Genomic DNA, 17,071 nt, shown 5'->3' on the forward strand with positions numbered 1-17,071 from the left:
AGATTAGACTTGCGGACTCGGAGACTGCTTTCAGGAAAAGCTTGAAAACTCACCTGTTCTCTCTGTAACTCCATCTATGCACCTGATTTCTTTCTCAGCGCGGGGACACGCCGTGATGGCGTCACCAGGCGCTTTATAAACTCCTTTGTTGTTGCTGTTGTTGTATTAAACAAATGTGGGTAATCAGGGGTTCAATATCAAAGTTGATCCTGAAAGAGTGCAAAGCTTATTTTGAGTCGGTGGTTTCCGATGCTCGGCACAGGCACTGAATTGTCACACTTGCAGCAGGGTGATGGTTAGAGGTTGTGATGGTACTTTTTGGTACTGTCATTTGCAACCCTGGCGGGGCAATAGGTGATGCAAGCTGCAGTGGTCTCCTGACAAAGGCCTTGACTCTTATATTTTAAAAAATTAACCGCTGGTCTTGTGTAATGATAAGAGTTAGATACTTAGTAGATCACAGGGTTATGAAGTGTGTCTTGCGTAAGGGCGAGGGCTTCGCTATTCACTTATTCACTGGAGGTTGGAGGTTAATAAGTGGATTGTGTCTAAAAGTCGGCCCAGGATACTTGTTACATGTTTGAGGTATTGAAGAGGTCCTGGTGTAAAGGTAAGAGTTTGATACTTAGTAAATTACTGGGTTATGAATAGCACCTTGTGTAAGCGACACAGCTGGATTCTTGCTTGATATTATGAAGCGTGCCTGATGTAAGGGTTGTGACTTGGAGTGAATTATAAAGGAAGGGACGCTTGGATACGCTGTAGCTGTTGGGGGCCATGAAGGGAGCTGTAAAGAAATGGAGGCTTGACTCAACTGGTGGTGTAGGTTATGTTTTGGTTAGTAAAAACAGGAAGTTTGAACAATCACTAAATGTTGGAGGTTATAAAGTCAGTCTACTGTAGGGATGTGGCCGGATACTCACTACATGTAGGGGGGAAGTGAGTTGATGGAAGGGTGGATTAAATGAAATATCTTGAGTTCTACAGAGTAAGGAATGGAAGGCTTGCAAGCTCACTAGAGGTTGAGTTGTAAAGGAAGGGAGGGCTGGAAACTAACTAGCTTTTGAGTAGTAAGTGAAGGGAGGACTGAATATTCACTAGATTTTCAGTTGCAAGGGAGTAGGGGCTTGGATGCTTATTAGATGCTGATGATTATGTATTTAGTAGAGAAGAGAGTCTTGAATACTCCCTAGATGAAGAGCTGTCAGGGAGGGAGGGCTTGGATGCTCACTAGACTTCGATCAGTAAGGGAAGAAGAGCCTGAATACTCACCAGATGTTGGGATTAGGTTGTAAGGGAATTGAGGCTTGGCTATACACTAGATGTAGGGGTTATATTTTGAGTAGTAAGGGGAGGGAGGCTTGGATATACACTAGATGTAGGGGTTATGTTTTGAGTAGTAAGGGGAGGGAGGCTTGGATATACACTAGATGTAGGGGTTATGTTTTGAGTAGTAAGGGAAGGGAGGTTTGCATGTTCACTACATTTTGAATAGTAAAGGAATGAATACTTGGATACTCAGTAGAAGTTGGGATTATGTTTAGGGTGGTACTATAAGTGAGGCTGTTTGGAAATTATTATTAACATTTTATAAAGAGCACTTACCCCTGGGGGTTTCCCGGTGCTAAACACCAGGCAAGGGAACATCAGGACTAGAATTCAGAACAGCCATCTTTTTAGCTGCTTCTGAAAAATCGTTGGCGAGGGACATTGTCTCTGTGGTTCTGGAAGGGAATTCCATAACTTGGGCGCCTGATAAGCACACAAAGTACTCCTATGCATGACCGTTTTATTGTCAGGACCACACAGGGATAAGCCACTAGAGCGCAATGACCAGCTCGGATGATATGGTTTAACAAAATCCTGCAAATAGCACAGCCCAACCCCAGCGTTTGTTCTGGACACATAGCACAGTGTTTTAAACTAAATTTGTTTCTCAATTGGGAGCCAGTGCAGTTACCCTAGTAAAGCTTCCACGAAGGTGCCCCCTGGGAGCCTAAACAGCATCCTGGCCGCAGAGTTCTGGACCACCTGTAGCCTTCTAATGAAGCATTTGTCAGTCCCCAAATAGAGCATGCTTCTGTAGTCCAATCTCAACATGATGAGAGCCTGTACCACTGTCTGTTGCACTGAAAAAGGAAGTAGCAAGATGATCTTCCGCAACCATTTCAGAAAAGGCAAAACAAGTGGCCGCCACCTTTGTCATTTGAGGCTTCATTGACAACTTTTCATCCAGCATGAACCCCAGATTGTTGACCTTGTGTGTTGGATGGATCAGACAGTGGGTTCAGATTTTCTAGGCCAATGGTGGGGGCTTCACGAGGATGGATTCTTTCCCAGTACCAACATCTCTGTCTTCTCCCCATTCATTTTTAGTGAATAGCGGTTCATCCGTTCTACCACCTTACTTAAGCAGGAGTCCAAAGCATCCAAGTTGTGCTCTTGTGCCAATGACAACGAGAAGATGAGTTGTGTGTCATCAGCATAAGAAAATAATTTAAGACCACAGCTTTCCACCAAGTCTGCTAATGAACGCACATAGATGTCAAAAAGTGCTGGACGGGATTCACTAGATGCTGGATTATATTTTGAGTAGAAACGGGAGTGAGGCTTAGATACTCACACATGTCAGGGTTATGTTTTGAGTAAAAAAGTAAGAGAGGAATTGCTACTCACTAGATGCAGGGGTTATGTTTAAAGTGATATTGTAAGTGAGGCTTGGATACTCACTAGATCTTGGAGTTATGTTTGATCTTGCAGTTATGTTTTAAGTAGTAGCAGAAGTGAAGCTTTGATATATGGTAAATGTTGTGTTATGTTTTGAGTAGTAATTGAAGTGAAGCTGTTAGGATATTCACTGATGTCGGTGTTATGTTTTGATTAGTAAGGAAAGGGTGGCTTTGATGCGCACTACATTTCGAGTAGTGAAGGAATAAATCTTGGATATTCACTAGATGATGGGTTTATGTTTTGAGTAGCAGATCTTGAAGTTAGGTGTTGAGTAGTAACAGAAGTGAAGCTTTTCTATGCAGCAGATGTTGTAATTATGCTTTGAGTAGTGTTGGAAGTGAATCTGCTTGGATATTCACCAGATGAAGGAGGTATGTTTTGAGTAGTAATTGAAGTGAGGCTTGGACAGTTACTATATGTTAGGCCTATGATTTGAGTAGTAACAGAAATGTGGCTGTGATGCTCACTAGATGTCGGGGTTAGGTTTTGAATCAAAATGCAAGTGAAGTTTGGATACTCACTAGCTGTCAGTGTAGTGATTTGAGTTGTACCACAAGGCAGCCTTCGATGTATGCTAGATGCCAAGGTTATGTTCTGTGTAGTAACGGGGTGAGGATTTAATAGTCATAAGATGTTGGGTTTATGTTTTGAGTAGTAAAAGAAGTGAGGCTTGAATGCTCACTAAATATTGGGGTTATGTTTTGATTGGTAATGGTTGTGAGGGTACTTGGGTACTCTCTAGACAGTGAGGTTATGTTTTGACAAGTAATGGAAGTGACAGTGAGGTTATGTTTTGACAAGTAATGGAAGTGAGGCTTGAACAGTCACTAGATGTTAGGCTTATGGTTTGAGTAGTAATAAAAGTGAGGCTTTGACAGTCACTAGATGGCAAGGTTATGATTTGACTAGTGATGGAAGTAAGGCTTGGATGCTTACTAGATGTTGGGGTTATGTTTCAAGTTGTAATGGAAGTGAGGCTTGGATACTGACTCAATGTTGGTGGTTTTGTTTTGAGTAGTAAGGGAAGTGAGGCATGGATACTCACTAGATGTTGGTGGTTTTGTTTTGAGTAGTTGAGTAGTAAGGGAAGTGAGACATGGATACTCACTAGATGTTGGTGGTTTTGTTTTGAGTAGTTGAGTAGTAAGGGAAATGAGGCATGGATACTCACGGGATGTTGGTGGGGTTTGTTTTTAGTAGTAAGGGAAGTGAGACATGGATACTCACTAGATGTTGGTGGTTTTGTTTTGAGTAGTTGAGTAGTAAGGGAAGTGAGGCATGGATACTCACTAGATGTTGGGGGTGATGAAGTGTATCTTGTCACAGTTCTTGTCGGCCACAACCATGTCATCTGTGGCCCTCGTATCTGCTCCCAGAACCACGCCGTCCTGCAGGGAGAGAGGGAAATAAAGGGTGAAGGTGTAGTAAGAGAGCCTTTACTGCAGCTTGCAAAGACACATACATGTACAGATTGGCATATGCACACAGATCTTGATTTGCATATATACAGGAATGCATGCAGAGTCCCTCTCTCACACACGGGTGCTGCGCACGCGAACACACAAAAGCACACACAGATATATTTGTGGATACACACATAGGACCATATGTGCATAGAGACAGTAAGCAGATATATTTTTTTTGTAAATCTTTTTATTAACAAAAGCTCGGGAGACCATACCATACAGAGACAATATCATGAGAGTAAGCAGATATAATGATATGCAGTTACATATCGACACAGGTGTGGACGCCCACTAACATACAGACTTTGGAAGAGGGAGGTCAAAGGAAATGCTGAGTAAAGATCTCTCCCAACCACAACCCTCTCCTTACAGAGACTGGGCCTGATTCACAGAATTAACTTAAGACTCAATCCTAAACTTACTACTAGTTTGGTATTCACAGAATGCACTTACTACTTTTGGCATTCACAGAATCCACATACTACTTTTGGTATTCACAGAATGAACTTACTACTTTTGGTGTTCACAGAAGTTAGGATTTTGTCTTAAGTTTGTCTTAAGACAAACTTAAGACAGACTTAAGACAAACTTAAGACAGACTTAAGACAGTCTTAAGTTAGGATTTTGTCTTAAGTCTGTCTTAAGTCTGTCTTAAGTTTGTCTTAAGTCTGTCTTAAGTCTGTCTTAAGTCTGTCTTAAGTTTGTCTTAAGACAAACTTAAGACAAAATCCTAACTTCTGTGAATACCAAAAGTAGTACGTTCATTCTGTGAATGCCAAAAGTAGTAAGTGCATTCTGTTAATACCAAAATAGTAGTAAGTTTAGGATTGAGTCTTAAGTTCATTCTGTGAATCGGGCCCACTGTGTGTAAGTATTGGTAGCTCTTACTACCCATCAAACCAAATAACTTTATAACTGAGTAACTGTAACTTCCTGGTTATCCGCCTACTGCCTTGTAGTCTCAGCATTTAAACTTTACGCCATCCAACACTGGAATTAGTACTAGATTTACAGCCGCTATAGTTAGGTTAAACTAGGGACTCCCAATGAAATGCCATTGTCATAAACAGTATGTTTTCTACCCACTCCGGTCTCAGAAGGCTTCATGGTGCGGTTTGTCAATGGTGGACCGACACAACCACGAGGGAACTAATGATTATGAACTCGAAACTCTGGGTATATCTGCCCTATAGATTTAAGGCATGCATTGCAACTCTGAGGCCATGCAACACATTACAAAGCTTGTATGGTATTATACAGTGACCCTCTCCTGTTTAACAGTTATTTCAGAGCACGTTCTAACCCCTCTTATGAGCATTAAATATGATTCTAAATTGTGTTTTTACTTTGTCTAATTTGCTGTGGGTTCAAGGACAGAGGTCAAATGTCAGTCTAGTACTCTGAAAATGTGCTGCTTATTCTTTTAAGAGGGAAACTGGGTGTTTACTTTTCTTTCAAAATAAAGGCTGAAAGATGTCTTTTTCTTCTAGCACACAGCAACATTTAAATACATATAAATGAACTGTACACATATCTCTAAATGCATAAACTGTTGGGAAAGCACAGATAACGTCTTTTCCCTCAAATTGTGAAGTGAGACGGAAACAAAGATATTAATAAGATGAAAAAAATCAAGACACTACTTGGTAATGGGCAAATGAACAACTTTCTCATACTTCAGTGAGGCCTAAACCTTGGAGATGCAAATGCATCCCAGCAGCTTTCTGCTGAGGCAAGCAACATGAGACAGACGCTTAGTTTCAATCATAGAGCAAAATGGTGGCTGCATGGCAGAAAATGGCGATACAGATGCTAACCTTAACTCACAAAATATCTGCAGGGATTGATTACACACGTATGCAATAGTGATTAATACAAAGTAACTACATGAATGCTAACATAATACAGTGTAAAGCATAAGTGATGGAACAATAACGCATTCAATTCCAACAGGAGAGCAGATACACTATTCTAAAGCCAAAACAAACAAATATTAGGCTAATCCAGCATATGTGGAAGAAAGCAGATTCACTATTATAACTCGAAATCTAACTTCAAGGAGATCAAACATTGTGGTAACACAGCCTAAATAGGGGAAAGCTAATTCACTTTTCTAACTCCCCAAGACCTACAAACAGTAATAGAACACAATAAATGAAGGGTCGCCTTTTTAAAGACCACTTGTGAGGAAATGGGGGGTATTACATGGTGTGGCTGTGCGACATCACCATGTAATACACCTAAGAACCCCGTTAGGACCCTTAGGTTTCATTTGTCAAACCTGCAGCTCTACCCTGGGTAGCGCTGGCTCTGAGCAGCAAGGCTAACACAAAGAAACAAGCGTAAAGCAATTAAGCAGCACCAACAAAATTGAAGAAATTTCCAAGACATCAAAGAAATCCAACATAAGAATTTATAAAAATGAAATGATTGCATTTTACTCACCAAACTGAAAAACACTAACTGGACAGTTCCAGAAATATAGAATTTACAAGGTATAGTAAATCAAAGCATTTCACTCAACCACAAACAAACATTGGCAAATTCAAAGAAATTGACACTTCGAAACGTTCTCACTAAAAAGTTTGGACTCTTTATGCGTTAACTTGGAGTCACTTTAGGCTACCAAATCCAGTAGGGAGCCAGTCAGGGGGACCAGCAATGTCTTCAGAAACAGTTACCTCAGCAGTCTTCAGTCAGTTCCAGATGCTTTTATTCTTTGCAGGGCTTTCCTTTAGAAGTGGTCCTGATGCAAGTGATGAGGGAAACTGAAGATGCTCAAGGATGCTGGGGATGTGATGTGATGGACGGGGGTCTTGCTGCGACTCCTCCTTGGTCCACAAAGGGGGTGTGGTGATCCTGGTCACAGGGTTGATGTTCCTCGAAGACCTTTCAATGCTGAAAGAAGTCCAGTGGCCACTGAACTACCAGTTGCCCAGTATCATGGTCACCAGTCAAGCCTTCCTGGGTTGATAACTTGTCCATCTGGGGGTCCCTGCTGCACTCAGACATCACTGCCAGGCTCAGAAAACTCAGGTGAACTTATGTGCACCAGGCCCTGGGCCCTGGGTTGGCAGCAGGTTGAAGACTTTGGACTACCAGCTTGCCCCACCAGGTTTTTTCAGCTGTTGTGTCCCTGTGCTGCGAACATGAGGCCAGGCAGCCGGCCCTTGAAGTTCCTGGGCTTCGGCTGGGCTCTGGAGACAACTTCTCATTGAGCAGAGCATGGCAGGCTCAGCCCGTCTCCTTTGCTAGCCACCAGGTGCAGTGCATGATGGTGCAGCCTCCTTTTGCCTATTCCACTGTGCAACAGGGCAGTCCTTCCTTGGTCCTTTTTTCTGTCCAGTCGAGATCTGGGTGCCAGGAGAGCCATATTTACATACATAAAATGCCTTCAGGGTACAAGCAAAGGGTCCATGGATATATGCTGTGTGTATAGTCAACTATGAAAAGCACCAGCATGAGGGCCAAAGATTGGTATCCAGTGGACTACCAGGGCCCCTACCTCCGGATGACCACTTCCTAGGAAGTGTGGCATCTGGCTATCACAGGATGCTCTGTTCTGTCACTCCCAAGATGGCAGAACTCCTATCTTGACGTCCAGAGCTATCTAGACCAGCCCAGAGGTGTAGCTCTACATGCCTCTGGAAAAACGGTTTGGCAAATGCTTTCCCTTCTCCTGTCCCTAGTGTCAGCCTGTCTTCCTGCACAATGGAGTAGCCCCTCTTCAAAATGTTACCCATATGCCCTTCAAAGGCAGCTTCTCATTTTAAGCTCACCTTCTGGGCCAACACCTGTGTGACTGTCTACAGGAGGGAGGTGATGCTTCCTTCCAGAGCAGGACCTACAGTCTCCTTTCCTGAGAGGCACTAGGACATCTACTCAGGAGGGGAAGAAACCTGTCTGCAGCACAGATACCGAGTAAATGGGCACTGGAAACCTTAGGCAACTTCTAAAGGTACACTTTACCCATCAGTGATATTAGATTCGATTTAACAATTTAATTGGATTTAATGCTCTGATTCTTTAGACACCTTACAATACCAACTTTAGTAGTCCCATTCAGACGTTAGGAGGGCTGAGATGTCAGCCTGTAAGTCTGTTCTAGCCAAAAGGGCTATTATCCTTTCCACAGTAAAAACAACAATTTACGTTTTTTACTGCTGGACGTGCTCCACTTTTAAACATGCAGCACTCTGCCTTCGGGCTTGTTACGTCTATCTTAGGGGTGACATACATTTATTAGCAAGGATTGGGCTTTGCCATTACCTTAAATAGCAAAATTGAATTTGCAGTTTAAAACTGCTCTTTGAGCCATGTTTACCTTGTCCCACTCAGGGTGGTACAACAAGTGCTGCAGTTCCTAATTTACAGGCTCTGGGTACCCGTGGTGCCATGTACTAGGGATGTACAAGTAAGCTAGGCTATTGGGGACAAGCCAATTAAACATGCACCATTTTAAGGGTCAGAGCACATGCACCGAGTCCAATTTAGCAGGGCTCAGGGCATTTCAGAGTCATTACATCAGTATCTAGTAGTCAACATGAGGGCAAAAACTGGAGGTAAACCTGGCACAAGAATGTTTCCTTACAACACTACATCACAATACAATAACAACACACTTCCGCTTCCAGAACTCAGCTACATCTCCTATCACTCACTGACTGCATGCTTGCCTTTGCCTCTGTACAGCTTTACGGTGCTTTTGGCTGAGTCTGTGCTATACACATACCACATATACATGTGTAATAAATTTGGGGGAGTGCAGATTAATTTTCTAACTATAAGGCTTACAAACATTGGACCACTGCGCCTCTACCGGCCTGGTCGCCCCCACGCTCCGCCTGTATCCCGCTCCTACCTGCCTACCTGCTCCTGTGCCTGCCGCCGCAGCCGCCGACGCCGCCTGCTCCCTCCTCCCTCCGCCAGCGCCCCAGCCGCCCACCAAACCCGCACTCAATTTTCCCGCCGCTGCCAGCCCGCGGCCCCGCCCCCCTGCCAGCCGATTGGCTAACCCGCTCCCGCCTCCCCGCAGACCCTCCCTACCGGCTCCCTTCTTATGACGCCCCCAGAGCGACCGCGCAGCGGACGCGCGCAGCAGGAGCACCGAATGAGCGCCGAAGGTGCGCCAAAGGTAAGCCCGTCTGCGCCCGTCCGCACCTGGACCACGCCCAGTGCCAGGACCCCTGGCTCCCGCAGTCACCAGCCCTCCCGCCGGACCTACGCCGCCACCGATCTCTACGCACTCAACGCCGGCAGACTCCCGGGCTGCTACCGAGCCACCCCGAGACGCACCCACGGACCCTTCTGCTGCAACGCCTGCAAGTTCACCTGCATCCGGACCTGCACCACTCCAGCAGTGCCCAAGACCTCGACGAGCAACAGCAGCAGCCACCTGAAGTGCATCCTGCTCAACACCCGCTCCGTCCACAGACACGCCGTCGAGCTCTGGAACCTGCTCGACACCACAGCCCCAGACGTCGCCTTCCTCAGGGAAAACTGGATGAACGCCTCCTCAGCGCCCGACATCGCCATCGCCATCCTGGACGGCTACAAGATCATCCGGAGGGACCGCACCAACCAGACAGGAGGAGGCATCGCCATCATCCACAGGAACTCCATCCGCATCACGACCAACACCGACGACACCCTCGCACCCGCCGAGCACCTGCACTTCCAGATCCACATCAACCCCAGGACCACCCTCAGAGGCACCCTCATCTACAGACCCCCGGGACCACGCACACAATTCAGCGAGGACATCGCCGACTTCGTCAGCCCGCATGCCCTCCCCTCCGCTGACTACATCCTCCTCGGGGACCTCAACTTCCACCTGGAGAACAACAACGACCGCAACACCACCACCCTGCTGGACATCCTCGCCAACCTCGGACTCAAGCAACTGGTGACCACCCCCACCCACTACGCCGGACACACTCTCGACCCCGTCTTCTCCTCCAGCAAGGACATCGCCTTCAGCCACGCCACCGGACTCCACTGGACGGACCACAGCTGCGTCCACTTCAGCTTCAAAAGGACCACGATCCACCACCACCAGCAACAAGTTGCACGCAGAAGCTGGAACAAGATCACAGCCGACCAGCTCGCTACCTCCCTGAGCAAGAACCCACCCACCAGCGCATCGAACCCCAGCCAAGCGGCCACCAACCTCACGAAGTGGATCAGCGACTGCGCAGACGACCTCGCCCCTCTGAGGACCCCGCCTAGCAGACCCGGCAGCAAGAAAGCCCCATGGTTCACCGACGAACTCAAGAACTCGAAGAAGAACTGCAGAGCCCTTGAGAAAGCCTGGCGCAGAGACCCAACACCGGACAACATGACTGCCCTCAAGCTCGCCACCCGAAGACACCACCAACTGATCCACGCCACTAAGAAAACTGCATTCAAGGCACGACTGGACAACAACGCACACAACAGCAAGGAACTCTTCAACATTGTTAAAGAGCTCTCCAACCCCAATGCCGGAAACAACGACATCACCCCTTCGCAAGACCTCTGCAACTCCCTCGCCTCCTACTTCCACAACAAGATCGCGGACATACACAACAGCTTCAGCACTCAACCGACGCACGCCACGACCGAACCATCGCCCCCCAACACCACCCTCCGCGCCTGGACCCCGATCAGCACCGAAGACACCATCCGCACGATGAACACCATCCACTCCGGATCTCCGACCAACCTTTGCCCTCACCACGTCTTCAACAAGGCCGACGCTGTCATCGCACCCTACCTACGGGACATCATCAACACCTCCTTCAACACCGCCACCTTCCCGGAGAACTGGAAGCACGCCGAACTCAGCGCCCTACTAAAGAACCCATCAGCCGACCCCTCTGACCTCAAGAACTACCGACCCATCTCGCTGCTCCCGTTCCCCGCAAAAGTCATCGAGAAGACCGTCAACAAGCAGCTGGCCCCCTTCCTCGAGATGAACGGATCCCTCGACCTCTCGCAGTCTGGCTTCAGGGCCAACCACAGCACCGAAACCGCCCTGATCGCAGCCACCGATGACATCCGAGCTCTGCTCGACAACGGAGAAACAGCGGCCCTCATCCTCCTAGACCTCTCCGCGGCCTTCGACACCATCTGCCACCGTACCCTAGTACAGCGCCTCAGCAACGTCGGAATCCGGGAGAAGGCGCTGCAGTGGACCATCTCCTTCCTCGCCGGAAGGACACAGAGAGTCCGCCTCCCCCCGTTCAGATCAGTAGCCACCGAAGTCATCTGCGGCGTTCCTCAAGGCTCCTCGCTCAACCCAACCCTCTTCAACGTCTACATGAGTCCCCTCGCAGCCATCGCACGACAGCACAACCTCAACATCATCTCCTACGCCGACGACACCTAGCTGATCCTCTCCCTCACCAACGACCCCGCCACCGCCAGAGCCAACCTACACGAAGGGATGAAGGAGGTAGCCGAATGGATGAAGAACAGCCGCCTGAAACTGAACTCGGACAAGACGGAAGTCTTCATCCTGGGATCCTCACCCTCCGCCTGGGACGACTCCTGGTGGCCCCCCGCCCTAGGCAGTGCACCCAAACCAACAGACCACGCACGCAACCTGGGCTTCATCCTGGACTCATCCCTCTCCATGACCAGACAAGTCAACGCCGTCTCCTCGTCGTGCTTCAACATCCTACGCATGCTACGCAAGATCTTCCAGTGGATCCCCACCGAGACCAGGAATTCGGTCACCCAGGCCCTCGTCACCAGCCGACTGGACTACGGCAACTCCCTCTACGCCGGAATTACCGCCAAACTCCAGAAGAGACTCCAGCGGATCCAGAACGCCTCAGCAAGACTCATCCTGGACATCCCCCGTCGCAACCACATCTCCGGACACCTGCGAGACCTGCACTGGCTCCCGGTCAACAAGAGAATCACCTTCCGTCTCCTCACCCACGCACACAAAGCCCTGCACAACCAAGGACCAGGATACCTCAACAGCCGCCTCAATTTCTATGCTCCCAAACGCCAGCTTCGATCGACCAGCCACGCCCTCGTCGCCGTCCCCCGCATCCGAAGAGCTACCACAGGGGGAAGGTCCTTCTCCTACCTCGCCGCCAAGACCTGGAACTCCCTCCCGACCCACCTCCGCCTGACCCAGGACCACCTCGCCTTCAGGAAGCAGCTCAAGACCTGGCTGTTCGAGCAGTAACGGATCCCCCCTCCCCAAGCGCCTTGAGACCCTCCGGGTGAGTAGCGCGCTATACAAATACTTTGATTGATTGATTGATTGATTGGGTACCAGAGCCTAACTGGGTGAAAGCTGATTTAATATTCTAAACCCGAAACATATAAGCAATGGGCTATAGCAGCATAAGCATTAATTATAAAATAACTCAAAACATAAAATCATGGGGGTATCCCATCATAATTACTATTCTAACTCCAAAACATAAAATCACGGGGGTATCCCATCGTAATTACTATTCTAACTCCATAACATAAAATCATGAGGCTATCCCATCATAATTACTATTCTAACTCCAAAACATAAAATTATGGGGGTATCCCATCATAATTACTATTCAAATTCCAAAACATACAAACATTGGGATATCCCATTATAAATACTAATCTAACTCTAAAACATACACGTGTCGGGGTATCCCATCATAATTACTATTCTGATTCCAAAACATGCAATTGACGAGTATCCCATCATAGCTACTATTCTAACTCCAAAACATGCATTTATCGGGGTATTCCTTCATAACTACTATTACAACTCCAAAGCATGCAATCGTTGAGGTATCCCATCATAATTACTTTCCTAACTCCAAAACACACAATCTTGGGAGTATCCCATCATAATTACTATTCTAACTCCAAAACATAAAATCATGGGAGTATCCCATCATAATTACTATTCTAACTCCAAAACAAAAAATCATGGGGGTAACTGAGCATAATTACTATTCTAAATCCCATCATAATCACTATTCTAACTCCAAAACAAAAAATCATGGGGGTAACTGAGCATAATTACTATTCTAACTCCAAAAGATAAAATCATGGGGCTATCCCATCGTAATTAATATTCTAACTCCAAAACATAAAATCATGGGGGTATCTCAGCATAATTACAATTCTAACTCCAAAACATAAAATCATGGGGGTATCAAATCATAATTACTATTCTAACTACAAAACATAAAATCATGGGGTATCTCAGCATAATTACAATTCTAACTCCAAAACATAAAATCATGGGGGTATCAAATCATAATTACTATTCTAACTACAAAACATAAAATCATGGGGTATCTCAGCATAATTACAATTCTAACTCCAAAACATAAAATCATGGGGGTAACTGAGCATAATTACTATTCTAACTCCAAAACATAAAATCATGGGGGTATCACATCATAATTACTATTCCAACTCCACATCACACTGTGGAAAAGTAAATTTTGCCATGTTCTGTGTCCCTACGCGTCCTCCATCATATGTTATATGTGCATGATTAAATATGCATATGTATTCCCTATGTTTGATTAAAGACGCAATTATAGTTGTGTCCACCTCTAGTATGGCAGTTTCCAGTTCTCGTGAATACTACGAATATCAGGCCTATGTAAAGCTACGTTGCCACGTTTCTCAGTGTGCACGTTATTCCATTGTAAAGTCCCCGTTTCTAGGCCTCAAAAGGGCCCGGACACCAGATTCAGCTCCTGTCTCCTGTCTCCTGAAGCCTCGCGGAGGAGCGATACAGCCCCCACCTGTATCCTCGACCCTTCACTTACTTCCTGCCTCGCAGTGCCCGGTTCAGCTTGGCCCTGCCTCTGAGTCTGCCAAGAGTATGTTATGATTCCAGATTATCAGTTCAGTCCTCTTCCTCTGCATTCCTAAAGCTACTGAACTGCATCAATAGTTTCCGTCATTGTCTAGCCTTTACGGCCCCATGTTAGAGAAATACTGTATTAATGGTCATTTAATATTCTTCATCACGCACTACATGTAGAATAATGCATGGTCCAGTCTTAGTGTCTGTTAGCCTTTCCCCTCCTGACTTCTAGTTTATATCAACATGTTCCCTAAACATCAGATACTAGATACTGCTTAGGTACATGTCGCCCTGACTCTCCAGACTTCAGTCTCTGCTCCTAGCACAGAGTTCGAAGCCCCCAGCCTCTCCTAGTGATACGTCATTGCCAGTTTGCGCGCACCATCAGGTTAGAGGTCCCGGCTCCTCAGGTAGCCCCCTCCATGGTTTCCGCCCCATTCATGACATATTCTGTTACGTTTGCATCACATGTCTATGTATACGCCCTGTTACACCTCTTTTCACCCTTATCTTTCGCGACTGCTACGCGTCACGCCTGTTGCTCCACCCACCGCTACGCCTATTGCAATGTAATGCTATGTGTTTGCGTTATGTATATATGCTCATGTACTGTTATTAAAAGTTACGCCGTCATTCCCGATCCTGTCCCCGGCAGCGCTGCCATCCTATTCCTGTGCAGGTGGTCCTATTCCTGTCCTTATGCTGTATTAAACCTGCAAAACTCCTACTACCTCGAATCTTGACTCTTATTTATTGAGCTATCTGTTATTCATTTATTCATTCAAAAATAGGGTATTATTTATTTATTTACCACATAATGGCGCCCGAATAGGAACTTGCCCTTTCCCCACGCGTCGGTGAAGCCACGCCGACCCCCTGACCCTCTGCAGTCGTGACGGAACTCTTCTGCGCACCGGCAGATATTTCTGCTTCAAGTATCCCTCAGGCCCACGGAGGAGACGGAGGAGGCGGTCCAGCGTCCAGACGAGACGGTGGAGGAACGCGGCGAGTCCCGACCAGAGCTCAAGCCGAGAGTCCAAGGTCCGAGGTATCCGGAGGTCCACCCGTAACTGAAGTCCGAAGTTCGTCGTCCGTCGTCGTAGCAGTCCAGTCCGATCCGAGGCCTTCCGTTCTTGCTGCCCGGTGAGTACCGTCGCTGGGGTAGTATCTAGACAGGGTCAATCTAAATTGACTCTGGTCCGTGGGTTGGTGGTACACAGACCCACAAACGAAGTGTTCACCTAGGTGGATACGGGTCTTGATGCGTCCCTTTATGGGACCGGTATGTTCCGTACTGTTTCAGCAGTGCATCCAGTAACTCTAGTCTGTTCCGTTCTCGAGAAATTCTTGTGTTTCTGTTCTCAGTATTCCAGGTAATATTCTGTCCGAACTGTTATGTTATGATGTTCTTCATGTTTTTTAACGTCGTGGTATGAATGGGGAATAAGTATCGTGTTCATTGTGTATTGTATTGTGTCTAGATTACAGTCCAGTCATGCCCTTGTTTTCTAAGTTACGTCAGTTAAAAACTAGAAAGGGTCTGCTGGAAGCAGCAGTTCCAGTTCCGCCTAGGGACAGTCCAGGTCATTTTATGTATCAGAAGCATGGCATAAGCGCCATATTGTATCTAGATTTATGGGTAGAGTATACCAAACAGTTAGAAGAAAAGTATAGATGGCCCGTATCGGGCACATGGGATGCCGAGTGCATCATGCGAGTAGAAGAAGCATTATGGAAAAAGAAAGCCAGACAGTCACAGAAAGATGCCATCGAGTTATGGCGCAAAGAAGCTCATAAAAGAACCGAAAAAGAAATCAGAAAGTCAGAATTAAGTAGAGAATCCTCAGAACGAGCACAAGAAAAAGAGTTAATCGAGATAGGTGAACGAATTAGAACTGAACAATCAGAGAGACAGAGGAATGCTCTTATTAAGGGTATGTATCCTCTCCTTGCCGAGGGCTTGCCAAAAGCGACCCCGGAGGCATCCAGTAACTTTCCGCCACCGTTAGTTCCGACCAAGCTACGTCACAAACCGACCGCAGCTGATATTTTTATTTCGTCCTATTTGGACGACACAGTCCCAGAATATGCAAACCCTGTTCGCGCTCCGCCAGTCCCTGTAGATCAGGCACTTCCCGCTCCTCCAGACACCGGAGTACCTGTTACGGTACCCCCGGTCCAGCCCGCCATACAAGTTCAGCCTACATTTCCATTTCCCACTCTGCCAGGACGAAGAGCATCAGTAGACGACTCTAGTTTAGGGGCCGCAGGAGGAGGTCCTCCTCAGACCCCGCCGCCACATAAGCGTTTAACGACAGCCGAATTACATATGCAAGCGTCACAGCGTACGCCCAGACATCAGTCTGTAGCAGAAATAAGAAAAGCCCTTAATGAATGCGGCTATGATCCAGTCCCAGGAGAGGATAATATGGTTTTATATTCATTACGTGTAAGAAGGGTGGCCGAGTATCTAGTCACCCTACCGAATATGAAAGAAGACCTAGACAGAATATATCGTTTCATCCGTACAGGGGATGATCCAGAAAGCATTGGCGAGGCCATGTCTCAAAGGAAAGCTGAGACCCAGCTCATGATATTAAAGTTTCTGATCAATTGTCTAATAAGAGAACAAGATTACCCGTCCAAAGATCAAGCCGAAATGAGAACCCTGACAAAGTGGAGTGATAATATAGCCGAGGGTAAGCACAGAACCATGAGTGCTATGGACAGTATGTACAAGAAAATTCGTAAAGAAATAATAAGGTTACACGATCAACGTAAAGCAGCACAAGTAAGCGAGAAAGAAAGTAACTCTGATACTGAAGAGGTAGAGGACGAGAATCCCGACAGAATAGCGTATGTAGGAAAATCTAGATTTCCAGATCGCCATTTACGCCTAGAACACAAGTCTACTTTCCATCATCCAGCACCAGAACAAGGTTCTCTAGAACAAGTATTCCAAGCTACCGATCACATTCTGAAATCACGAATCGGTTACAGTGAGTTGAGTACCATGCATGAACAAGAACTAGTCCGATCAGCAGTCCGATGGATTACT

General features: G+C 46.6%; 1 protein-coding gene across 2 annotated transcripts in view; it reads right to left on the bottom strand.

The window, feature by feature from the left end:
• The window catches only part of LOC144756227 (proteasome subunit beta type-7-like), a 145,671-nt gene that overhangs the window by 32,684 nt on the left and 95,916 nt on the right, over positions 1 to 17,071 (bottom strand). For both annotated transcript variants that reach the window (XM_078645846.1, XM_078645847.1), the window contains exon 3: positions 4,021 to 4,118. In XM_078645846.1, coding sequence (XP_078501972.1) covers positions 4,021 to 4,118 — 98 coding nt within the window. The remainder of the gene's footprint in view (positions 1 to 4,020; positions 4,119 to 17,071) is intronic.

The sequence above is a fragment of the Lissotriton helveticus genome, chromosome 5_1 (assembly GCF_964261635.1).
Source record: "Lissotriton helveticus chromosome 5_1, aLisHel1.1, whole genome shotgun sequence".
NCBI classification, from domain to species: domain Eukaryota; kingdom Metazoa; phylum Chordata; class Amphibia; order Caudata; family Salamandridae; genus Lissotriton; species Lissotriton helveticus.